General features: G+C 52.1%; 1 protein-coding gene and 1 pseudogene across 1 annotated transcript in view; both read left to right on the forward strand.

Moving 5' to 3' along the window:
* The first annotated feature begins 24491 nt into the window (after positions 1 to 24491).
* LOC139266365 (U2 spliceosomal RNA) lies at positions 24492 to 24709 on the forward strand (annotated as a pseudogene).
* A 1350-nt stretch (positions 24710 to 26059) lies between these two features.
* The window catches only part of LOC139265107 (ubiquitin carboxyl-terminal hydrolase 12), a 77568-nt gene continuing 76915 nt past the window's right edge, over positions 26060 to 26712 (forward strand). Inside the window, exon 1 of the mRNA XM_070882012.1 lies at positions 26060 to 26179. Within this exon, the coding sequence (XP_070738113.1) occupies positions 26132 to 26179 (48 nt within the window). The 5' untranslated portion in view covers positions 26060 to 26131. The remainder of the gene's footprint in view (positions 26180 to 26712) is intronic.

Consider the following 26712-nt stretch of genomic DNA (forward strand, 5'->3'; position numbering starts at 1 on the left):
TAGGACTGAGATGAGGAGAAAAATCTTCACTCAGAGAGTTGTTGACCTGTGGAATTCCCTGCCGCAGAGAGTTGTTGATGCCAGTTCATTGGATATATTCAAGAAGGAGTTCGATATGGCCCTTATGGTTAAGGGGATCAAGGGGTATGGAGAGAAAGCAGGAAAGGGGTACTGAGGGAATGATCAGCCATGATCTTATTGAATGGCGGTGCAGGCTCGAAGGGCCGAATGGCCTACTCCTGCACCTATTTTCTATGTTTCTATCCCGCTCCCTAGCATCTGTGAGGCTGAACCAGACTGTTCACAACCTTGGTGTCATATTTGACCCTCAAATGAGCTTCTGACCACATGTCCTGTGGGACAGGCCCGATGGACCAGATGGCCTTTATCTATCCATCATTGTTCGTATCCGTGGCATAACAAAGACCGCCTATTCCCACCTCAGTAACATTGCCCGTCTCCGCCCCTGCCTCAGCTCATCTGCTGCTGAAACCCTCATCCATGCCTTTGTTACATCTAGACTTAACTATTCTAAGCACTTCTGGCTGGCCTCCCACATTCTATCCTATGTCAACTTGGCTGCCCATGTCTTAACTCACACCAAGTCTCGCCCACACATCACCCCTGAGCTCGCTGAACTCCATTGGCTCCCAGTTAAGCAACGTCTCTATTTCAAAATTCTCATCCACATTTACAAATCTCTCCATGGACTTGCCCCTCCCTATCTATGTAATTTCCTTCAGCCTCACAAATCTCCCCATTCCCCAGAGATATTTGCACTCCTCAAATTCTGCCCTCTTGAGCATCCCTGATTTAATAATGGGAAATGTGGAAATGGCTGAGATCTTAAACAATTATTTTGCTTCGGTCTTCACAGTGGAAGACACAAAAACCATCCCAAAAATTGCTGGTCACAGGAATGTGGGAAGGGAGGACCTCGAGACAATCACTATCACTAGGGGGGTAGTGCTGGACAGGCTAATGGGACTCAAGGTAGACAAGTCACCTGGTCCTGATGAAATGCATCCCAGAGTATTAAAAGAAATGGCGGAAGTTATAGCAGATGCATTCGTTATAATCTACCAAAATTCTCTGGACTCTGGGGAGGTACCAACGGATTGGAAAGCAGCTAATGTAACGCCTCTGTTTAAAAAAGGGGGCAGACAAAAGGCAGGTAACTATAGGCCGGTTAGTTTAACATCTGTAGTGGGGAAAATGCTTGAAGCTATCATTAAGGAAGAAATAGTGGGACATCTAGATAGGAATAGTGCAATCAAGCAGATGCAACATGGATTCATGAAGGGGAAATCATGTTTAACTAATTTACTGGAATTCTTTGAGGATATAACAAGCATGGTGGATAGAGGTGTACCGATGGATATGGTGTATTTAGATTTCCAAAAGGCATTCGATAAGGTGCCACACAAAAGGTTACTGCAGAAGATAAAGGTACGCGGAGTCAGAGGAAATGTATTAGCATGGATCGAGAATTGGCTGGCTAACAGAAAGCAGAGAGTTGGGATAAATGGGTCCTTTTCGGGTTGGAAATCGGTGGTTAGTGGTGTGCCACAGGGATTGGTGCTGGGACCACAACTGTTTACAATATACATAGATGACCTGGAAGAGGGGACAGAGTGTAGTGTAACAAAATTTGCAGATGACACAAAGATTAGTGGGAAAGCGGGTTGTGTAGAGGACACAGAGAGGCTGCAAAGAGATTTGGATAGGTTAAGCGAATGGGCTAAGGTTTGGCAGATGGAATACAATGTTGGAAAGTGTGAGGTCATCCACCTTGGGAAAAAAAACAGTAAAAGGGAATATTATTTGAATGGGGAGAAATTACAACATGCTGCGGTGCAGAGGGACCTGGGGGTCCTTGTGCATGAATCCCAAAAAGTTAGTTTGCAGGTGCAGCAGGTAATCAGGAAGGCGAATGGAATGTTGGCCTTCATTGCGAGAGGGATGGAGTACAAAAGCAGGGAGGTCCTGCTGCAACTGTATAGGGTATTGGTGAGGCCGCACCTGGAGTACTGCGTGCAGTTTTGGTCACCTTACTTAAGGAAGGATACACTAGCTTTGGAGGGGGTACAGAGACGATTCACTCGGCTGATTGCGGAGGTGAGGGGTTACCTTATAATGATAGATTGAGTAGACTGGGTCTTTACTCGTTGGAGTTCAGAAGGATGAGGGGTGATCTTGTAGAAACATTTAAGATAATGAAAGGGATAGACAAGCCAGAGGCAGAGAGGTTGTTTCCACTGGTGGGGGAGACTAGAACTAGGGGGCACAGCCTCAAAATACGGGGGATCCAATTTAAAACCGAGTTGAGAGGGAATTTCTTCTCCCAGAGGGTTGTGAATCTGTGGAATTCTCTGCCCAAGGAAGCAGTTGAGGCTAGCTCATTGAATGTATTCAAATCACAGATAGATAGATTTTTAACCAATAAGGGAATTAAGGGTTATGGGGAGCGGGCCGGTAAGTGGAGCTGAGTCCACAGCCAGATCAGCCATGAACTTTTTGAATGGCGGAGCAGGCTCGAGGGGCTAGATGGCCTACGCCTGTTCCTAATTCTTATGTTCTTATGTTAATCGCTCAACCATCAGTGGGAGAGATTAAGGGAGGTTAGGAGGGTAATGAACTCAGAGGAGAGCATGATAAATGGAGATGGAGGTTGAAATCACCGAGGATGAGAAGTCGCTCAGTGCAGAGGCTGAGGAAGAAAAGCAGTGAAATTTTCTTGGTAATAACATTTTTTTTTAAATGGTAATTCGGGTGGGCAGTAGAGAACGAGAATTTTAAATGAGAGGTGAGAGAGGTAGAATAAGGTGAGATGCTCAAATATATAATTATAGCTTTATTTCTGAAGGATGAAGGTTCCTTTAATGTTCTATTTGTTTTTTCAAAAGACTACAAATTTTCCAATTAAAATTCAACCATGTAACCCACTTGGGCAAAGGTTTTCAAACTCAGACTCTCAGACTGCAAGATCACATGGAATCTCCGGTTAACAAATTTCTGTTTGTGGGCTAACAAATTTCTGTACCTGTTGACTTACTTGGTCATCATTGTTGTTGCCGCATACCATGAAAATGCTTTCGAATCAATAGCATGGTTTCCCTTGGGATAGCTGACATGATATTTCAGTAGTTAGGGGAGGGTAGGGGGCTTCCCAAAGTATGTCAATACTTGCAGGGATCCCCAGAGACTGAAACCCTATCAGTAACAAATACTCAAAGGGGTCAAGTCCCCGCAAAGAGCTAGTACAGATGGGGAATTTACTTCAATATTGTGAGCGAAATATACTGTGCTTTGTCGTCAAAAAATGTTTGACAAGAGTATTTTTGAGACTGCCAGCTTATCATACAAATCGGAACCTACATGGAAATTGGATTGAATTGAGCATGCAAGTATGTACTGCTGTTTTGGTAGCTGTGCATTAAACATGACAACCAACTGAGACCCAGTTACCGGTGATATGATCAAAATCTTAAAACAGTGTTGATGAGTAAAATTCTCACAGAAGTAACTTGGTGGCACAGCATATTTGTGCACCAAGCATTGTGCTGGAGTGGAAGGTGCAGGTTCACTCCCACAAATTTAGTTTCCAACCTCAATCAGGCTGTTTGTGGAAAAAGGCAAAGAATGGATAGAATATGCTTCCTGTAACAGGATGGGACAGAAGCCAGAGAGCAATTTGCCTGTTAATTGTTGTAGTTGACAATGTAGTGCTCTTCGAGAAGGTGGCGTACGAAATAAACATGTAATTACTATCTAAAATGGGAAGCGACAGATAAAGGAAAGAAAATAGATGCATACAATTTCATTACAGCACTCAAAACACCCTAAAGAATATATTGCAACTTTAACACAGAACACTTACAAACAGTAAACCAGGCAGAAATGTTGCATTCCCTCTTTATACAGTACCGCTGTTCTCAAACACAACAAATATACAAGTTTTCTCATCCCAAAGGACTTGGTTTCAATGGGGCCAAGTTTCGGCCTGAGTTGCTCCTGTTTTTTTGGAGCAACTAGTTTAGAATGGAGTATCTTAGAAATTGCAATTCTTGGCATTAAATTTGCTCCAGTTCTCGTCAGTTTCAGTTTGGAACAGATTTTCTTTTCAAATTTATAATACAGATTGAGGAAGTAGTGTCTCAAACAAGCGTACTATGCCTAAACAAAGGGAACTACAGTGGGATGAGGGCAGAGTTGGCTAAAGTAGACTGGGAACACAAACTAAACGGTGGCACAATTGAGGAACAGTGGAGGACTTTTAAGGAGCTCATTCATAGTGCTCAACAAAAATATATTCCAGTGAAAAAGAAGGGCGGTAAGAAAAGGGATAACCAGCCGTGGATAGCCAAGGAAATAAAGGAGAGTATCAAATTAAAAACCAATGCTTATAAGGTGGCCAAGGTTAGTGGGAAACTAGAAGATTGGGAAAATTTTAAACGACAGCAAAGAATGACTAAGAAAACAATAAAGAAAGAAAAGATAGATTACAAAAGTAAACTTGCGCAAAACATAAAAACAGATAGTAAAATCTTTTATCGATATATAAAACGGAAGAGAGTGACTAGAGTAAATGTTGGTCCCTTAGAAGATGAGAAGGGGCATTTAATAATGGGAAATGTGGAAATGGCTGAGACCTTAAACAATTATTTTGCTTCGGTCTTCACAATGAAAGACACAAAAACCATCCCAAAAATTGCTGGTCACGGGAACGTGGGAAGGGAGAACCTTGAGACAATCACTATCACTAGCGGGGTAGTGCTGGATAGGCTAATGGGACTCAAGGTAGACAAGTCCCCTGGTCTGGATGAAATGCGGATATTAAAAGAGATGGCGGAAGTTATAGCAGATGCATTCGTTATAATCTACCAAAATTCTCTGGACTCTGGGGAGGTACCAGTGGATTGGAAAGCAGCTGATGTAACGCCTCTGTTTAAAAAAGGGGGCAGACAAAAGGCAGGTAACTATAGGCCGGTTAGTTTAACATCTGTAGTGGGGAAAATGCTTGAAGCTATCATTAAGGAAGAAATAGCAGGACATCTAGATAGGAATAGTGTAATCAAGCAGGCGCAACATGGATTCAAGAAGGAGAAATCATGTTTAACTAATTTACTGGAATTCTTTGAGGATATAACGAGCATGGAGGGTAGAGGTGTACCGATGGATATGGTGTATTTAGATTTCCAAAAGGCATTCGATAAGGTGCCACACAAAAGGTTACTGCAGAAGATAAAGGTATGTGGAGTCAGAGGAAATGTATTAGCATGGATCGAGAATTGGCTGGCTAACAGAAAGCAGAGAGTTGGGATAAATGGGTCCTTTTCGGGTTGGAAATCGGTGGTTAGTGGTGTGCCGCAGGGATCGGTGCTGGAACCACAACTGTTTACAATATACATAGATGACCTGGAAGAGGGGACAGAGTTTAATGCAACAAAATTTGCAGATGACACAAAGATTAGTGGGAAAGCGGGTTGTGTAGAGGACACAGAGAGGCTGCAAAGAGATTTGGATAGGTTAAGCGAATGGGCTAAGGTTTGGCAGATGGAATACAATGTTGGAAAATGTGAGGTCATCCACCTTGGAAAAAAAACAGTAAAAGGGAATATTATTTGAATGGGGAGAAATTACAACATGCTGCGGTGCAGAGAGACCTGGGGGTTCTTGTGCATGAAACTCTTTTTTGAGTTTACCTGAAAAAAAACATAAACATTAAACCGTGCCACCCGCCCTGGATGACACAGCAGACATTTACAAGGCCCCTTTTTTTTTTCCTTTTTTGTGTTTTTTTTGGGGGGTTTTTTTTGGGCGCTAAAATCACATTTTTCCAAGTGCCCCCTATAAAAGGGGAGGGGGACACTAAAAGCACCGGCAATTAAAACAAATTAAACTTTAAAACGTAAAATCAAATTAAAATTTGGTTGCCGGGCGTGATGATGCACTCCAGTCCCTCCGGTGCCCACCTCTCGCGGAAGGCCGCGAGCGTACCGGTGGACACCGCATGCTCCATCTCCAAGGACACCCTGGACAGGATGTAAGAGCGGAAGAGAGGCAGGCAGTCAGGTTGAACGACCCCCTCGACCGCCCGCTGCCTGGACCGGCTGATGGCACCCTTGGCCGTGCCCAGGAGCAGTCCTACGAGGAGGCCTTCGGACCTACCTGCTCCCCTCCGCACAGGGTGCCCAAAGATCAGGAGAGTGGGACTGAAGTGCAGCCAGAATTTCAGGAGCAGCCCCTTCAAATAATAAAACAGGTGCTGCAACCTTGTGCATTCCATAAAAACATGGAACACGGACTCTTCCAGACCGCAGAAATTGCAGGCGGCCTGGGAGTCCGTGAACCGGCTTAAAAATTTGTTGCACGGCACTGCTCCGTGCACCACCCTCCAGGCCAAGTCCCCGATGAATAGTGGGAGGACCCCTGCGTAGAGTGCCCTCCATCGGGGACCCCCGCCTCCTCCGGACGGCAAGATGGTACGCCATGGCGTGTCCGGACGGCCGGCGAGGATGGCAAAGTTGAGAGTGTGCAGGAGCAGCCCGTACAGGAAACCCCTCCGCGCGGAACTGAAAGGCACGGAGGGGATTTCCCCGAGGCAGCTCAAGTTGTGAGGCGCCGGCCCCTGAGGGAGGTTCCGGGGTTTGGCGCCGATGATGAATTCCGTCCGTACGGGGGTCAGTTCGGACGGGATCTCCCCACGTGCTTGAGCCTCCTCGATGCACCTAACGGAGTCGGGGCCCAAAGCTGTTTTTAGCGACTCGATGGCTTCGGCCACGCGGCGGACGTTGGCAGAATTTAGGCGCCGCGCCAGCGTGCCTGGCGCCATCCAGCCCGCTCCTCCGCCATCGAGCAGGTCCCTGACCCTGGTCACCTCACCAGCCATAGCCCTCTCTTCCGACCGCCACATAAAACCTCGGTCGTGGAGGTACGGATTCCCGAGCAGCGGCTCCTGCAGGACAGCCGCCACTCCAGCCGGCGGAGAGCTGCGCTTGGCGGAGACTTTGTTCCAGACCCTGATGAGGTCCCTGTAAAAGACAGGCAGCTCCCGGAGGGTGGTCCTGACACCTCCCAAGTTCACAAACAGGAGCTGCGTGTCGTAGTTGAGGTTGCGCTGCTGGCGGAAGAAATACGTCGCCAGAGCGCACCACCTAGGAGGGGGCTCGACGTAAAGGTATCTCTGCAGGGTCTGAAGACGGAAAGTCGCGAGCTGGGCGCTGATGCACACCAAGGACTGACCGCCCTCCTCAAGCGGGAGACTCAAGACCGCGGCAGAGACCCAGTGCTTCCTGTTGTTCCAGAAGAAGTCCACCAGCTTCTTCTGTATCTTGGCGACAAATGCAGGGGGAGGGGTCAAAGTGACCAGCCGGTACCACAACATTGCGGCCACCAGCTGGTTTATGACTAGCGCTCGACCCCTGTAGGACAGCACTCGGAGCAGTCCTGATCAGCGCCCTAGGCGAGCGGCGACCTTGGCCTCCAGCTCCTGCCAGTTCGCCGGCCAGGCTCCCTCGCCGGGCTAAGGTAGACTCCCAGATAGAGGAGATGGGTCGTGCTCCAGGCAAAAGGCCTGAGCTCCTCCGGCAGGGAGTCCACCCGCCACTGACCCACCAGGAGTCCGGAACATTTCTCCCAGTTGATTCTGACGGAGGATGCGGCCGAGTAAATCTCTTGGCACTCACGCATCCTCCGCAGGTCAGCGGGATCCTCTACCGCGAGGAGCACGTCATCGGCGTAAGCCGAGAGGACGACGTCCACGCCCGGCCCTTGCAGAGCCAGTCCCGTCAACCTCGTCCGCAAGAGGCGCAGGAAAGGCTCCACGCAGATGGCATATAACTGGCCGGACATGGGGCATCCCTGGCGCACCCCTCTCCTAAAGCGAAGGGGCGCCGTCAAGGACCCGTTAACCTTAATCAGACACTCCGCGGCGGCGTACAAAAGTCGGATCCGGGCGACGAAATGCGTCCCGAACCCGAAAGCGCGCAGAGTTCCGAGCAGATAGTCGTGATCCACCCTGTCGAACGCCTTCTCTTGGTCGAGAGATAAGAAGGCGACCGACAGACCAGCCTCCTGGGAATGATGGATGAGGTCCCGGACCAGATGGATGTTGTCGTGGATTGTCCGGCCCGGGACCGTGTAGGACTTGTCAGGGTGGATCATGTGGTCCAGCACGGCACCAAGGCGAGCAGACATCGCCCTGGCGAAGATTTTGTAGTCCGTGCTGAGGAGGGAGACCAGGCGCCAGTTCTTAAGGAGGCGGAGATCGCCCTTCTTAGGCAGCAGGACGATGACTGCCCTGCGCCAAGAGAGGGGCATCTCCCCGGTCGCCAGACTTTCCCCAGGACCCGCGCGTAGTCGCCCCCCAGGACGTCCCAGAACGCCCTGTGGAACTCCACGGTCAGCCCGTCCAGCCCCGGGGATTTTCCCCTCGAGAGCCGGTCGAGGGCACCGGTCAGCTCCGCCAGGCTTAGCGGAGCTTCCAAATTTTCGGGCCCTCCGGGCTGACCTTTGGCAGGTCCTCCCACAAAACTCTACGCGCTTCCTCGCTGGACGGATCCGGAGAGAACAGAGCCCCGTAATATTCACGGGCCCTGTTGTTGACGCCCTCCGGATCCGAGACGAGAGAGCCGTCGTCGGCCAGCAGCGTCAAGAGCTGCTTACGGACACTCTGCCTTTTTTCCAGCGAGTAGAAGAAGGGGGAGCCGCGGTCCAGATCCCGCAGGAACCGGATCCGCGACCTCACGAACGCGCCTCGGGACCCGACGATCTGCAGGTCCTTCAGCGCGGCCTTCTTCGCTTCGTACACCGTCCGCAGGGCCGGGTCCTGGACGACTTGACCGAGACGGGCTTCCAGGTCGAGCACCTCTTTTTCTAGGCGCCCGACTCTGGCCGCCCGCCTCTTGGTCGACCCCCTCGCATACTCTTGACAGAAGACGCGGACGTGAGCCTTGCCCACATCCCACCATAGCCTCAAGGAGGGGAAGCCCCCCTGCTTCCTTCTCCAGTCGGACCAGAATCGACGGAACGAGTCCTGTAACCGCACGTCCTCCAGCAGCCGGTTGTTAAAGTGCCAGTACGCGGACCCCGTCCTCGCGCGGAGCGAAGCGAGCTCCGCCCACACCAGGTGGTGGTCCGAACACGGCACCGGCCGCATGGAGGCCGCCGGGACGCAGGAAACGTACGCCCGAGACACGTAAAGGCGGTCGACTCTGGACCATCCTACTCCAGGCCTCACCCAAGTAAAGGCGCTGGAGTCAGGGTGGAGATTTCGCCAGACGTCCACCAAGTCGAAGGACCCGACCAGGTCCCTCAACTTCTCCATCGCCGTCATGCACTGCGGGGCACCGGAGCGGTCCCTCGCCTCGAGGGTGCAGTTAAAATCCCCCCCCGAGGACAATGCAGTCGCCGACGTCGACGGAGCCAAGAAGAGCGGACACCTCTTCGAAGAAGCGCGTTTGCTGCGGGCCGGGCTGAGGGGCGTACACGTTCACGAGATGGAGCGGCACGTCCCCCAGGTGAACCGTTACGTGCAGCAAGCGGCCTGGCACGGGCTCCTCGACCCCCAAGATCTCCGGCTGAAAATGCGGGCCCAGCAAGATGGCCACCCCACTAGAAATGGCAGTGAGGTGGCTCATGCGGACCTCTCCTTGCCATTCCAGGAGCCACGTGGCTTCGTCTCCCGGAACGGTGTGGGTTTCTTGCAGGAAGCACACCGCATATTTCCCCTCCCGCAGGAGCGAAAAATTGTCAAATCTACGGCGTGCCCCTCTGCCGCCGTTGATGTTGAGGCTGGCTATGGTTATCTTCATGGCAAAAGCATAGTACAACCTCTACCTTAACCTATTGTGGGGGAGGGAGCGGAGTCTTTTGTTGAACTGCACTCCCTCCGCAGCCCAGCGAGGAGTCTCTCGAGCTCGCGCAGCTCAAGGTGTTGCGCCTTTGTCAAGGGCCCGCCCGCGGCCAAGGTTTTAGCGGCGGCGCGGACGGACCCCTTGATCAGCTCTGGCTCGGACCATTTTTCCAGGGCCAGTCGGGCTTGGTCGCAGCGACCCCGGCTCTAGGCCAAAAAGTCCCGGAGTTCCTTTGCAGGATTGAGGAGGGCCTCAGCGGCGGCCGCGAGCAGATCCACCGCCTCCCTGGCAGTGGTCTCTAGTTCTTCTCCCGCGTCCCCCACCGAGTCCCCGTCCTCCTCCGGGAGGTGGCCGCCAGCAGCCGGCCCATCGACCGCACAAGGTACGGCAAATGACCCGGCCGCTCCAACCGGCCCTGGCTCTGCCCCGATCCCACCCCCAGGATCGTCGGCAGAGGAGTCCCCACTGGGCTCTTTTAAAAATGGTGCTGGGTCGGGAAACGACAGCAGAAGGGGTTCCCCCTCCGCACCAGGAACCGGGGAACAAGGAGAGACCCGGCCATAGGAAATCCCCAGGCTCCCCAAGTGCTCCAGCTCCAAAGTAAGGGGCGAGGGTGGGTGTTCCTCCCCCTCCCCGCTGCCACCCCCCGGCCCAGCATTTACAGTGTCATTAAAATTGTTAATAATTTGTGTTTCTTCCGGGTCGAGCAAATCCAGGGGGAAGTTGGATATTGGCTGGGCGGGCTCAGGTTCGGCCTTTTCGGCCCCGCCCGCCTCAGTCCCCGGGACGCCCGGCCCGGCGGCAATGCATTCCTCCGCGATCCCCACGCCCCCCACGACAGGCAGATCTTCCACGCCATCCCCGGGAGGCAGAGGCTGGGCAGCCTCGACTGTCTCACCCTCCCCGGGGACAGACTCCTCTCGCCTACAGCGCAGCTTGGGGGCGCTGGTGGGGGACGCGGGACACGCGGCGGGCACCGACTCCTCCGCGGAGGGATGTTGTTCCCTCTCCGCCTCAACGGAGCGTCGCCTCCTTTTGTTGCTGGGGGTGCGCTGAGGCAGGGAGACCTCCATGTCTGCCGAGGCCTCCCGCTCCGCCCCCCCCCTTTTCTTTTTCTTGCCCGAGCCCCTCTGTGGTGTTGTTCAAGGGCTCGGGCACGGGCTCAGGGCACCCCGCGCTCGCCGGTGACTGGGTTGGGCCGAGCGCGGTGGTCAAACTTTCTGGCGCACTGAGGGGACCCGCCTCTCGATGTTTCGCCTTGTTCCGCGCCTTCTTTTCGCTCGGACGCTCTCCCTCCCCCCCGCCGGAGGCCCTGAAAACAAAGGCCTCTGACGATGCCCACGCACCTACGGCTCCCGGCACGCGGACGCAACTAGGGGGAGGGGTGGCGGCGGCGCCAGCCTTGGCCGCCTTCGGTGGTTTGGCGGCCTTGGAGGCGGGGCAGTTCTTGCGAACGTGCCCCACCTCCCTGCAGGCATGGCACCGCACGCCGTCCGACGTCCAAAAGACACGGTAGGCAGTCCCCTCGTGCACCACATTAAAATAACCCTCCGTCGTCTCCTCCCGCGCCAGCCGGACAAAGAGCTGGCGGCGGAAGGAGAACACGTGGCGCAGGCTGCTCTCCCGGAGGCCAAGCGGTATGGGGTTGATCCCCGACCTTACCTCCCCCAGTTGTTGTAGGTGAGGGAGGAGGAGCTCAGCGGGAACAAAGGGCGGGACGTTTGAAACGATGACCCTCTGCGCAGTGGCCTCGAGAGGGTCCACCGGCAGGAACGTCCCGCCCACCGTGAGCCCCTTTTCGAGGGCCAGGGACACCGCCCGCTCCGACCCCAGGAAGAACACGGCCTTCCCAGACATCTTGGAGGCTGCGACAATGGCCGAGGGGCCGACTACCCCAGCCATCGCCCGCACGCACTCCTCGATGCTCATTGTGGGGTGAGTGTAGCTCTTGACCCCGTGTTTCTTCGTTATTAGTGTAAAAGGTGGCAGGGCAGCGGGTGGCGCAGGAGGTGCCGTGGATGTGGACACCGCCTGCGCATATGTCCTTGCTGGCCCCGCCACCGGCGTGGATGGGGTCGCCATCACGGGGTCCCTTTAAGGGCTACACCCACCCCAAAGTCACAGGCCTTAATGGTCTTGGTTGGCCTCGTTTAATATGACTGAGCAGAGGAGCACTTAACGAGGCACACCTCTCCCCTAGTTGGCAATTGGGGAGGGGCCTTGCTCCCTCTGCTCAGTTGTCTCAATTGTTTTGTTTTTTTTCCAATTTGGGAGGAAGGGCTCTCAGAGAGAGAGGGGAGAAACAGAGAGTAACAGAGAAAGAGAGAGAGGGGGGTGGGAAGGGGGGGGGGAACTGCGAGGGCAGGTCTCCCCTCGCAGCTGTGGGTGGGTGCAATCCCCAGATGGCAAAACACAAATAGTCTTTGGGGTGGTCTTCAGGTGAGGGGAGAAGATGTCTTCACCTGGGGCAGCTAGAGCCACCCAGGCACACACTCCCAACGATGTTTAACGGGTGATTGAAGAAATCTTCAGCCTGGTAGCTCCAGCTACCCCAGGCTAGGCAATGCGGAGGGGGGGGCAGTTCAATTGTGTGTGGGGCCTAGTTCTAAGCAAGGCCCCCACACACACTATCCACACACACACACCTCCCGCGATGTTCCGGCCCTCAGTGGTCTTCTTTCCTCCCCCCACCGATACAACAAAGTCTATTGGGGACTGCACCAATACACCCACCTGTAGAATAGTAGAGTCTCCCTCCTTCCACACTGGATGTTGTTGTTGGTATTTCGCCCTCTCTCCAACTCTTTGTAGAATGGAAAAAGATGTTGAAAGATTTCTGCTTTCCTCCTCTCCCTCTGGGTGAAAGTTGGAGGTGAAGCCCCTTCCTTCCTTCCTTCTCGGGCTGATTCACAGGCCCAGCCAGGAGCAAAAGCAGGAGCTCCTCTCCTCACTGCTCACTCAGCCAACTGAATAGGACACGCCTCCACTGCTCCACGATTGGTGCATGAAACTCTTTTTTTTTTTTAAGAGTCTACCTGCAAAACATAAAACATTTATCCGTGCCACCCGACCTGGATGACACACCAGACATTTACAAGGCCATTTTTTTCTTTTTTGTTTTTTTTTCCTTTTTTTTTTCTTTTTTTTTGGGGGCACTAAAATCAAATTTTTTCCTTTTTCCAGTGCCCCCTATAAAAGGAGAGGGGGACACTAAAAGCACCGGCAATTAAAACAAATTAAACTTTAAAACGTAAAATCAAATTAAAATTTGGATGCCGGGCGTGATGATGCACTCCAGTCCCTCCTGTGCCCACCTCTCGCGGAAGGCCGCGAGCGTACCGGTGGACACCGCGTGCTCCATCTCCAAGGACACCCTGAACCGGATGTAAGAGTGGAAGAGAGGCAGGCAGTCAGGTTGAACGACCCCCTCGACCGCCCACTGCCTGGACCGGCTAATGGCATCCTTGGCCGTGCCCAGGAGCAGTCCTACGAGGAGGCCCTCAGACCTACCCGCTCCCCTCCGCACAGGGTGCCCAAAGATCAGGAGAGTGGGACTGAAGTGCAGCCAGAATTTCAGGAGCAGCCCCTTCAAATAGTGGATCAGGGGCTGCAACCTCGTGCACTCAATAAAAACATGGAACACGGACTCCTCCAGACCGCAGAAATTGCAGGCGGCCTGGGAGTCCGTGAACCGGCTTAAAAATTTATTGCACGGCACTGCTCCATGCACCACCCTCCAGGCCAAGTCCCCGATGAAAAGTGGGAGGACCCCTGCGTAGAGTGCCCTCCATCGGGGACCCCCGCCTCCTCCGGACGGCAAGATGGTACGCCATGGCGTGTCCGGACGGCAGGCTAGGATGGCAAAGTTGAGAGTGTGCAGGAGCAGCCCGTACAGGAAACCCCTCCGCGCGGAACTGAAAGGCACGGAGGGGATTTCCCCGAGGCGACTCAAGTTGTGAGGCGCCAGCCCCCGAGGGAGGTTCCGGGGTTTGGCGCCGATGAGGAATTCCGTCCGGACGGGGGTCAGTTCGGACGGGATCTCCCCACGTGCTTGAGCCTCCTCGATGCACCTAACGGAGTCGGGGCCCAGAGCTCTTTTTAGCGACTCGATGGCATCGGCCGCGCGGCGGACGTTGGCAGAATTTAGGCGCCGCGCCAGCGTGTCTGGCGCCATCCAGCCCGCTCCTCCGCCATCGAGCAGGTCCCTGACCCTTGTCACCTCACCAGCCACAGCCCTCTCGTCCGACCGCCACATAAAACCTCAGTCGTGGAGGTACGGATTCCCGAGCAGCGGCTCCTGCAGGACAGCCGCCACTCCAGCCGGCGGAGAGCTGCGCTTGGTGGAGACTTTGTTCCAGACCCTGATGAGTTCCTTGTAAAAGACAGGCAGCTCTCGGAGGGTGGTCCTGACGCCCCCCACACTCACAAACAGGAGCTGCGTGTCGTAGTTGAGGCCGTACTGCTGGCGGAAGAAATACGTCGCCAGAGCAAGCCACCTAGGAGGGGGCTCGACGTAAAGGTATCTCTGCAGGGTCTGAAGACGGAAAGTCGCGAGCTGGGTGCTGACGCACACCAAGGACTGACCGCCCTCCCCAAGCGGGAGCCCCAAGACCGCAGAAGACCCAGTGCTTCCTGTTGTTCCAGAAGAAGTCCACCAGCTTCTTCTGTATCTTGGCGACAAACGCAGGGGGAGGGGTCAAAGTGACCATCCGGTACCACAACATGGCGGCCACCAGCTGGTTTATGACTAGCGCTCGGCCCCTGTAGGACAGCACTCGGAGCAGTCCTGTCCAGCGCCCTAGGTGAGCGGCGACCTTGACCTCCAGCTCCTGCCAGTTCGCCGGCCAGGCTTCCTCGTCGGGGCTAAGGTAGACTCCCAGATAGAGGAGATGGGTCGTGCTCCAGGCAAAAGGCCTGAGCTCCTCCGGCAGGGAGTCCACCCGCCACTGACCCACCAGGAGTCCGGAACATTTTTCCCAGTTGATTCTGGCGGAGGATGCGGCCGAGTAAATCTCCTGGCACTCACGCATCCTCCGCAGGTCAGCGGGATCCTCTACCGCGAGGAGCACGTCATCGGCGTAAGCCGAGAGGTCGACCTTCACACCCGGCCCTTGCAGAGCCAGTCCCATCAACCTCGTCCGCAGGAGGCGCAGGAAAGGCTCCACGCAGACGGCATATAACTGGCCGGACATGGGGCAACCCTGGCGCACCCCTCTCCCGAAGCGAAGGGGCGCCGTCAAGGACCCGTTAACCTTAATCAGACACTCCGCGGCGGCATACAAAAGTCGGATCCGGGCGACGAAGTGCGTCCCGAACCCGAAAGCGCGCAGAGTTCCGAGCAGATAGTCGTGATCCACCCTGTCGAACGCCTTCTCTTGGTCGAGGGATAGGAAGGCGACCGACAGACCAGCCTCCTGGGAATAATGGATGAGGTCCCGGACCAGATGGATGTTATCGTGGATTGTCCGGCCCGGGACCGTGTAGGACTGGTCGGGGTGGATCATGTGGTCCAGGACGGCACCAAGGCGAGCAGACATCGCCCTGGCGAAGATTTTGTAGTCCGTGCTGAGGAGGGAGACCAGGTGCCAGTTCTTAAGGAGGCGGAGATCGCCCTTCTTAGGCAGCAGGACGATGACTGCCCTACGCCAAGAGAAGGGCATCTCTCCGGTCGCCAGACTTTCCCCCAGGACCCGCGCGTAGTCGCCCCCCAGGACGTCCCAGAACGCCCTGTGGAACTCCATGGTCAGCCCGTCCAGCCCCGGGGATTTTCCCCTTGAGAGCCGGTCGAGGGCACCGGTCAGCTCCGCCAGGCTTAGCGGAGCTTCCAGATTTTCGGCGCCCTCCGGGCTGACCTTCAGCAGGTCCTCCCACAAAACTCTACGCGCTTCCTCGCTGGACGGATCCGTAGAGAACAGAGCCCCGTAATATTCACGGGCCCTGTTGTTGACGCCCTCCGGATCCGAGACGAGAGAGCCGTCGTCGGCCAGCAGCGTCAAGAGCTGCTTACGGACACTCTGCCTTTTTTCCAGCGAGTAGAAGAAGGGGGAGCCGCGGGAACCGGATCCACGACCTCACGAACGCGCCTCGGGACCCGACGAGCTGCAGGTCCTTCAGCGCGGCCTTCTTCGCTTCGCTCAAGGCCATGAACCTTTGATAAGGGCCCGCCCGCGGCCATGGTTTTAACGGCGGCGCAGACGGACGCGACGAGCAGCCCCGGCTCGGACCATCTTTCCAGGGCCAGACGGGCTTGGTCGCGGCGACCCCGGCACTGGACCAACAAGTCCCGGAGTTCCTCTACGGGAATGAGGAGGGTCTCAGCGGCGGCCGCGAGCAGATCCACCGCCTCACTGGGGATGGACTCGAGATCTTCACCCGCGTCCTCCACCGAGTCCCCGTCCCCCTCCGGGAGGTCGCCGCTAGCAGCCGGCCCGTCGACCGCACGAGGTACGGCAAACGGCCCGGCCGCTCCATCTGGTCCTGGCTCTGCCCCGATCCCACCCCCAGGATCGTCGGCAGAGGAGTCCCCACTGGGCTCTTTTAAAATTGGTGCTGGGTCGGGAAGCGACAGCGGAAGGGGTTCCCCCTCCGCCCCAGGAACCGGGGAACAGGGAGAGACCTGGTCAAAGTAATGTTCCAGGTCCTCCAATTCCCCCAGCTCCACAGTAGGGGGCGAGGGTTGTTGTTCTTCCCTCTCCCCGCCGCCACCCCCCAGCCCAGCGTGTGGATGTTCTGTGGTATTTATCATATTTTCAGTTTCTGCCGAGTCGAGCAAATCCCGGGGGAAGTTGGGTATTGGCTGGGCGGGCTCAGGTTCGGCCTTTTTGGCCCCGCCCGCCTCAGTCCCCGGGACGCTCGACCCGGCGGCTACGCATTCTTCCGCTGGCCCCACGCCCCCCACGACAGGCAGATCTTCCACGCCATTCCCAGGAGGCAGCGGCTGGGCAGCCTCGACTGCCTCACCCTCCCCGGGGACAGATTCCTCGCGCCTGCAGCGCAATTTGGGGGCGCTGGTGGGGGACGCGGGACACGCGGCGGGCACCGCCTCCTCCGCGGAGGGATGTTGTTCCCCCTCCGCCTCATTGGGGCGGTGCCTCTTTTTGTTCCTGGGGGTGCGCGAAGGCAGGGAGACCTCCATGTCTGCCGAGGCCTCCCGCTCCGCCCCCCGCTTTTTCTTTTCTTGCCCGCGCCCGGGCCCCTCTGTGGTGTTGTTCAAGGGCTCGGGCACGGGCTCAGGGCACCCCTCGCTTGCCGGTGACTGGGTTGGGCTGAGCGCGGTGGTCAAACTTTCTGGCGCACTGAGGGGACTCGCCTCTAGATGTTTCGCCTTGTTCCGCGCCTTCATTCCGGTCGGACGCTCTCCCTCCCCCCCGCCAGAGGCCCTGAAAACAAAGGCCTCCGACGATGCCCGTGCACCTACGGCTCCCGGCACGCGGACGCAACTAGGGGGAGGGGTGGCGGCGGCGCCAGCCTTGGCCACCTTCGGTGGTTTGGCGGCCTTGGAGGCGGGGCAGTTCTTACGAACATGCCCCACCTCCCTACAGGCATGGCACCGCACGCCGTCCGACATCCAGAAGACGCGGTAGGCAGTCCCCTCGTGCACCACATTAAAATGCCCTTCCGTCGTGTCCTCCCGCGCCAGCCGGACAAAGAGCTGGCGGCGGAAGGAGAACACGTGGCGCAGGCTGTTCTCCCTGAGGCCGAGCGGTATGGGGTTGATCCCCGACCTTACCTCCCCCAGTTGGTGTAGGTGAGGGAGGAGGAGCTCAGCGGGAACAAAGGGCGGGACGTTTGACACGATGACCCTCTGCACGGTGGCCTCGAGAGGGTCCACTGGCAGGAACGTCCCGCCCACCGTGAGCCCCTTTTCGAGGGCCAGGGACACCGCCCGCTCCGACCCCAGGAAGAACACGGCCTTCCCAGACATCTTGGAGGCTGCGACAATGGCCGAGGGGCCGACTACCCCAGCCATCGCCCGCACGCACTCCTCGATGCTCATTGTGGGGTGAGTGTAGCTCTTGACCCCGTGTTTCTTCGTTATTAGTGTAAAAGGTGGCAGGGCAGCAGGTGGCGCAGGAGGTGCCGTGGATGTGGACACCGCCTGCGCATATTTCCTTGCTGGCCCCGCCACCGGCGTGGATGGGGTCGCCATCACGGGGTCCCTTTAAGGGCTACACCCACTCCAAAGTCACAGGCCTTAATGGTCTTGGTTGGCCTCGTTTAATATGACTGAGCAGAGGAGCACTTAACGAGGCACACCTCTCCCCTAGTTGGCAATTGGGGAGGGGCCTTGCTCCCTCTGCTCAGTTGTCTCAATTGTTTTGTTTTTTTTCCAATTTGGGAGGAAGGGCTCTCAGAGAGAGAGGGGAGAAACAGAGAGCAACAGAGAAAGAGAGAGAGGGGATGGGAAGGGGGGGGAACTGCGAGGGCAGGTCTCCCCTCGCAGCTGTGGGTGGGTGCAATCCCCAGATGGCAAAACACAAATAGTCTTTGGGGTGGTCTTCGGGTGAGGGGAGAAGATGTCTTCACCTGGGGCAGCTAGAGCCACCCAGTCACACACTCCCAACGATGTTTAACGGGTGATTGAAGAAATCTTCAACCTGGTAGCTCCAGCTACCCCAGGCTAGGCAATGGGGGGGGGGGGGGCGGTTCAATTGTGTGTGGGGCCTAGTTATAAGCAAGGTCCCCACACACACTATCCACACACACACACCCCCCGCGATGTTCCGGCCCTCAGTGGTCTTCTTTCCTCCCCCCACCGATACAACAAAGTCTATTGGGGACTGCACCAATACACCCACCTGTAGAATAGTAGAGTCTCCCTCCTTCCACACTGGATGTTGTTGTTGGTATTTTCCCCTCTCTCCAACTCTTTGTAGAATGGAAAAAGATGTTAAAAGTTTTCTGCTTTCCTCCTCTCCCTCTGGGTGAAAGTTGGTGGTGAAGCCCCTTCCTTCCTTCCTTCTCGGGCTGATTCACAGGCCCAGCCAGGAGCAAAAGCAGGAGCTCCTCTCCTCACTGCTCACTCAGCCAACTGAATAGGACACGCCTCCACTGCTCCACGATTGGTGCATGAACCCCAAAAAGTTAGTTTGCAGGTGCAGCAGGTAATCAGGAAGGCGAATGGAATGTTGGTCTTCATTGCGAGAGGGATGGAGTACAAAAGCAGGGAGGTCCTGCTGCAACTGTACAGGGTATTGGTGAGACCACACCTGGAGTACTGCGTGCAATTTTGGTCACCTTTCTTAAGGAAGGATATACTAGCTTTGGAGGTGGTACAGAGACGATTCACTAGGCTGATTCCGGAGATGAGGGGGTTACCTTATGATGATAGATTGAGCAGACTTTGTCTTTACTCATTGGAGTTCAGAAGGATGAGGGGTGATCTTATAGAAACATTTAAAATAAGGGATAGACAAGATAGAGGCAGAGAGGTTGTTTCCATTGGTCGGGGAGACTAAAACTAGGGGGCACAGCCTCAAAATACGGGGGAGCCAATTTAAAACCGAGTTGAGAAGGAATTTCTTCTCCCAGAGGGTTGTGATCTGTGGAATTCTCTGCCCAAGGAAGCAGTTGAGGTTAGCTCATTGAATGTATTCAAATCACAGATAGATAGAATTTTAACCAATAAGGGTTATGGGGAGCGGGCGGGTAAGTGGAGCTGAGTCCATGGCCAGATCAGCCATGATCTTTTTGAATGGCGCAGCAGGCTCGAGGGGCTAGATAGTTTACTCCTGTTCCTAATTCTTATGTTCTTATGTTCTTATATGCACGCCCATGTTCCGCCACCAGGGAGTGCATCCCCTGAAGTCCCAAGGGATCCCAGCATCCCTTGGGAGTACTGTATATAAGCTGGCCCCTAAGGCCTGTTCCTTACTCTGGAGTGTCTTATTAAAGACTGAGATCACTGTTACTTTAACCTCCCTGTGTGCAGCCTCATTTGTGTTCGAAACACAATACCCTTTAAATGTGGTGAGGGTTTATGCCTCTACCACCCTTTCAGGCAGTGAGTTCCAGACCCCCACCACCTTCTGGGTGAAGACATTTCCCCTCAAATCCCCTCTAAACCTCCTACCAATTACTTTAAATCAATGCTCCCTGGTTGTTGGCCCCTCTGCTAAAGGAAATAGGTTCTTCCTCTCCACTTTATCTAGGCCCCTCATAATAGTATACACCTTAACCTCCTCTGTTCCAAAGAAGACAAACCCAGCCTGTCCAATCTTTCTTCATAGCTAAGTTTCTCTAGTCCAGGCAACATCCTCATAAATCTCCTCTATACCCTCTCTAGTGCAATCGCATCTTTCCTGTTATGTGGTGACCAGAAGTGCACAAAGTACTCTAGCTGTGGCCTAACTAGTGTTTTATACAATTCAAGCATAACCTCCCTGCTCTTGTATTCTATGCGTCGGCTAATAAAGGCAAGTACTCCATATGCCTTCTTAACCATCTTATCTACCTGGCCTGCTACCTTCAGAGAACTGTGAACCTGCACTCCAAGCTCCCTTTGTTCCTCTACACTTCTCAATGTCCTACCATTTAATGTGTATTTCCTTGCCTTGTTAGCCCTCCCCAAATACATTACCTCACAATTCTCCAGATTGAATTCCATTTGTCACTGTTCTGCCCACCTGACCACTTAATTGATATCTTCCTGCATTCTACAGCTTTCTACTTCATCATCAATCACACAATCGATTTTAGTATCATCTGCAAACTTCTTAATCATACCCCCTACATTCAAGTCTATATCATTGATATATACCACAAAAAGCAAGGGATCTAGTACTGAGCCTTGCAGAACCCCACTGGAAACAGCCTTCCAAACACAAAAACACCCATGAACCATTATCCTTTGCTTCCTGCCTTTGAGCCAATTTTGGATCCAACTTGCCAGTTTGCCCTGGATCCCATGATCAGTCTGACATGTGGGACCGTATCAAAAATCTTGCTAAAATCCATATACGCTACATCAAATGCACTGTCCTCATCGACCCTCCTTATCACCTCCTCAAAAAATTCCAATCAAGTTAGTCAGACACGACCTTCCCTAAACAAATCCATGCTTGGTGTCCTTGATTAATCCGTGTCTTTCTAAATGACAATTAATACTGCCCCTCAGAATTTTTTCCAATAATTTTCCCATCACCGAGCTTAGGCTGACTGGCACTCTGTTGCACTCTGAAGTATACCTGGTCTATATCCCTTTCTCCCTTTTTAAAAAAGGGAGAAAGGGATTCTCTGAGCAAGTTCAACAAATGATGTCCTTTTGAAAAAGGAATTGTTGGAATGCAATCTCAGTCTGTGCACATTGATATGGTTTACCTTTGCCAAGGCATTTTTACTGAAGGCTGGCAGATGAAGCTAATTCAGATAAGTGGGTTATGGTCAGTGAGCAAAAATTCAGTCTTGAAATGCAAAGCAAGTTGGCCAGCATCTGAAAAGGGAAAAGACAGGTTAAAATTTGGGGTGAACACCTTTCCTCACAAATGGGCCATGGACATGGCTTTCAGAGAAAGGTGAATTCTATCACTAAATGTCATCCCCAATACACCATTAATCATCATGGACTCCCAAGAAATAAAAATTTCATTTGATTTATTTGTCAATATAATTCAATGGTCTCAGTTAGGCTAATGCTCTTCATATCTGTGACATTTTACAAAATCAGATTTCATCCCATCGTTTTTATTTCCTTAAAATATCTAACAACAGTACCAGAGGTATAAAACATATTTTAACTATGGACAATGACATTTCAAGAGTTTAATAATAAAGGGTTTTGAGAATAAATAGTGAGGAACTGTTTTTACTGGAGGGAGGGTCCGGAACCAAAAAGCATAAATTTAAGGTATTTGGCAAAAAAACAAGAAAGGGTGGAGGAAGCAGTTTCAATAGTAACGTTAGTATATTTACTTGAAAAGGAAAACATTGCAGGGTTATGGGGAAAGAGCAGGGGAGTGGGACTAATTGGAGAGTTCTTTCAAAGAGCTGGCACAGGCACAATGGACCAAATGGCCTCCTTCTGTGCTGTATGATTCTGTGAATCCAGGAAAGCAATTAGAAAAGATCATTCAGCCCATCCAGCTGCCTTTGACATTCAGCATCTGAACTGACTATTTTCACCTTTTTTCTTACCTAATCCTCCAAATTCCTACTTATTCAAACATCTGATCAATTCCCTTTTGAATACTTGGGCTGTATCAGTATATTCCAGTCTATTCCATCAGATAATGGCTAACCGAGCGCTCATGAGTGTGAAGAGCTCTTGGTTCGCCATTATTTTAAAAGAAAATTACAAGATTTTCAAATGTTATATTTAACAAAAATGTCAAGTAAATCAACATGTGGTCAACACCGTTTAATTTGGCCCACTTGTGCTCTGTGTGCTAATCTTCCTCACGATCTAACCTCCCTTTCCTGGGGTGAATGCTTGGGAGGGATGCAGTAAGTGAGCTGCATGCTGTGAAGTGCTGGCATTGTTGGATGCTGAGGGGCTTTTGTCTTCCTCATATTGTAGCATATCTAGAGGGGAGGAAAGAGGATTAGAATGGTTAGATTGCAACTCCTGGCATTTTCATTCCAAGGAATGAAGAGGGTTTTGTGATATTGTTCATTGTTAATTAACAGAAGATATGATAAAAGGAGAAGCAGGATATCCTGACAAATCCTCAGTTGGCACATAATCTCATACTTCCCATCTCCACCTCCATTCCCCCCAGCATGGATTCTCTCCACAGGATTTATAAAACTTCCTGCTCCTATGGGAAAGATATTTCTCTGTTAGCAGTTATGGGCTGACTTCTCCTTTAAAAAGAATGTAAAAAATGAGAATTACTTTTGGATGCCAAAACACACTAAAATCCAGGTGTTTGCATGCAGCCAGAAAGGGGGAGGAGTCATTCTATGTGAAGCTTTTTGTGGGGTGTTTGCATGTAAAGATTGTGAAGGAAAATTTCCAGGTGAAAGCTGGGTGTATAAAAGGCACTGTGCTGCCCCCTGGACATTGCTAATAAGCCACCAAAGCACTTCAATACTTTTAAAGGGAAGATCATTGTAGGTGGCAAAAGCTTAATATAATACGTTCCTAGAAGATGTGATTGACTTTTAATTTGCTGACCTGCTGGGGCCATTATGCGTCTTCCTACACCAAGTTGAAATATGTGTGGTAGCTGAGTTGACAGAGACTGTCCTGGCCATTTCCCACCACTGAGCCACTCTTTTTGGGGCCCTCCAATCTGCAAATCTGCTATTTCCTGCTGCTGGCTTCTCCATCATTGCCAAATTAAGCAATTTCTGCTTTGTCTCCAAAGCAAAGTATGGTGCTGTGGCTCCCTTAAATTGCTGTCGATTCATATAACTTCAACACCATACTAATTTCCACCCCCAAGTGAATAAGGCCCCAATAAAAGACAAATGATGCTGATTCCAGAAACTATGATAGGGTCAGCATTAATGATATTGGGCAGGTGGAAATCCTGCTCAGCCAAACTTCCAGCAAGGATTGCACCCATGTGGATAATCCAGCCAAGCTTTCACAGGTTCTGGAGAGTGCCTGTTATCTATGGAACTATATTCTCTTGTGTCCCAGCAAAAATTAGTGTTTTCAGGAGACAAAGAGGGCAGAACATTGGATGAAATTGGCAAAAGAATGTTCTTAAAATACATCTTTTAAAAGTCAGGCATTTACCTTGGGAAAGGGGAGTGTGACCATTATTGATGTTATGATGTCTCAGCAGATGATGCGTTATCTATAAATTTGTCAGAGAGACTTGTATCTGATGATATTAACTCATGGCTAAACTGTGGAGTTTCTGGATCTCCTGCACTTTTCCCAACCACCATCTGCTCTTTAGGTCGCGAGTTTTATTTTGGACCTCGGCCTGCAGACATCCATAGAGCTGCTTTCTTGCTCTCAAGTTGTGATGCTGTTTCCAGTTCAAGAATGCCTTGTGTCTGTGGCATAGTAGCTCCTGGATCTCCTGGTCGTTCTCATACAGCAACTAGCCGACAACCACAATATGCGTGGATTGTTTAGCGCAGTCAAGACCACCTACGGCCCAAGCACCCAAGGTCCTAATACACTAAGGGCTATGAATGGAAAGGTACTCATTAAGGACAGAGAGGCAGTCAGTGCCCGTTGGAAGGAGCACTTGGAAGATCTCCTTAACCGAGACTCTGTCTTCGACGCGAGTGTCCTCGCCTCCATCCCACAGCATGCCACCCACCACCACCTCAGCACAACCGCAGCCCGGCATGAGGTTGAAAAGTCCATCTGACAACTGAAGAACAACAAGGACTCAGGAGCAGATGGAATCCCCGTCGAAGTACTAAAGCATAGTGGAGAATTACTATTGGCACAAATCCATGAACTAATTTATCATATTTGGAAGGAAGAGAGCATGTCAGGGGATCTCAGCATGCCCGATACTAGATTCCCAAAACACGCGCCCTACTCAGAGCTCCGACACAGCATGTGAGTCCCAGGTGGGCAGAGGAACACCCTCAAAGCCTCTTTGAAAATGTGCAACATCCCCACCAACACCTAGAAATCCCTGGCCCAAGATAGCTCAAAGTGGAGGAGAAGCATCCGGGAAGGCACCAACCACCTCAAGTCTCTTTGTCGGGAGCATGTGGAAGATCGTTTCTCGGCCTTTTGGCTAAGATCAAGTGTAGTATCTGTTCTTATCACTTCTCGGCCTTTTGGCTAAGATCATGCGTAACTGACCTGACAGGAGAGTAACCATGACCCCAACGTGGTTCTCCCTGGATCAGGAAGGTGGTTCTCCTATGCTTTTTGGAAATAGGAGGTGGGTGGGGTGGCTTGACCTCTGGCGTTTGTGATCTGACAAAGAATTGGAAAGATTGGCTACAAAAAATTTAAAAAAAAATGTGGCAGCCAAGCGCAAACAGTGGAAGGAGCACATGACAACCCAAGCACCCCACCCACCCATCCCTTCAACCACCACCTGCCTCACCTGTGACAGAGACTGTAGATCCCACATTGGTCTCATCAGTCACCTGAGAACTCATATTAGTGTGGAAGCAAGTCATCCTCGACCCTGAGGGACTGCCTAAGAGGAGAAACTGTGCAACATATACACACATTAACTGTACAGATATGAATACCTAAATAGAACTGTAAAATCCAAATCCATCTCATTTATAGCACTATCAGTTCATTAAATCATTTTAGCTGCAAGGAAAATAGTTTTCAAACATTTTTTTTGTGGGGAATTCCCTTCAAATAGTGTGAGACTTCTGTGGAGCCCTTGTCCTAAAACTGCTGAGTTTCAGCAACCCAACGACAGCCAGTGCTATTACTGCAGAAAATGTTTTTATTGGTATTGAAACTGATTGGTATTGAAATTGCAGGTTCGACGACAGAAATCTAGATTCGCCTGGCAACCCTTCAATCTCCAAAGGTTTGCATAATGCAGTTTTGTGTCCGCGGAACACTTTGGAACATAGATTACACATAGTTTGGCTCGGTGTCACCCATGACACAACTAATTATTTTTACAGTCTACTAAATTACAGCAAATTGAAATTAACAGTAAAAAGCAAGTGGTATTTTGGAGTGGTTGCAGTACAACCAGAAGTATGCTCGAAATTGTGCCATATATAAATCTTACTGTGAATTCCTAACGGATAAATTAAAATGGTTAAATGGATTATCCTACAACTAAACATATATATGTAGGTATTTCAATAAAAAACTACTGCGTGCACATATGAATTTAAGTAGGGGTTAGAGTACAGACTTCCATTCCCAAACCTATCAAATCTCACTGTTTCGGACTGATATAGTTTGATATTAAAACGCGACCTATTTTTGATGAAATCACCCTTACAGCATAAAGAGTTTCCTTTGTTCAAATGTTTTTGCAACCAATGGTATTCTGATCATATATTTTTTATATATATTTTTTTTCTCGATGTTGAGAAAGCCCTGAATATGTAAATATTTGGACACAACCAGAATAACCAGCAAAGGCCGGCCGTTCGCAGTGCTGGTGATGTATATTCAGTATGCGAACAGAGATCCCCTCCCCTCTCTCACCAGCTCCACTGATCCAGCGCAGCACAGTAGCAGAGGAACGCATCTGCAGCGGAACGGCTGTGGCGGGCACGTGGTGTGCGGCCGGTGCAGTTTGTGTGGCGGCTGGGGCGGACGAGCTCGGGGGGTCGGGGGGGGACGGGCGGCTGAGGGCGTGACGCGGCTGCGGAGCCGGTCCGGAGTTGCGGGGAACGGTTCGGTGCAATATGGCGGCGGACGGATGGAAATACTGATGACTGTCAGAAAAATCGCCTCGATTTGTACCATGGTGAGTGCGAGCGACCCCGCGTCTCCTCCTCTCTTTCCCCACCCTCTGCAGCCTTGGCTCGCTGTCCGGTGAACTGGGCCTCGGGGCTGCGGCCAGAGACTCTCCGCCCCTCCCCCGGGCTCAGGGGAAGAATAACTCCACACAGCCTCCAGCAGCAGGGGCACCTCGTTATTTGCTGCAAATAAAGCCAGAAAATGTTTCAAACATTTGTAAATGGGGATGATGGGGAATCTGCGATAAAACAATTGATATGGATAAACGGCTCACTGACCTGCAATAATAACGGATCTGAGCTTCGAACGATTCCAGGATTTCTGCCATTCTCATGACAAAACTTTTAAATATTTATATATGAAACATTCTAATCACAATTTATTAGGATTTCACATTAGTTCAATTTTTTTTATTGCTAAAATGGGTCTTTATTTGGGGTTAGCTTGTTTAAATTGTTCCAGCAGGTTGAATCTCCCAGTTTCTTTTTTTTTTGTATTCGTTAATTCCAGGGGAATAATTTGCCACTTCTTCCCCCTTCC

Source organism: Pristiophorus japonicus, chromosome 6 (genome assembly GCF_044704955.1).
Source record: "Pristiophorus japonicus isolate sPriJap1 chromosome 6, sPriJap1.hap1, whole genome shotgun sequence".
NCBI lineage: Eukaryota > Metazoa > Chordata > Chondrichthyes > Pristiophoridae > Pristiophorus > Pristiophorus japonicus.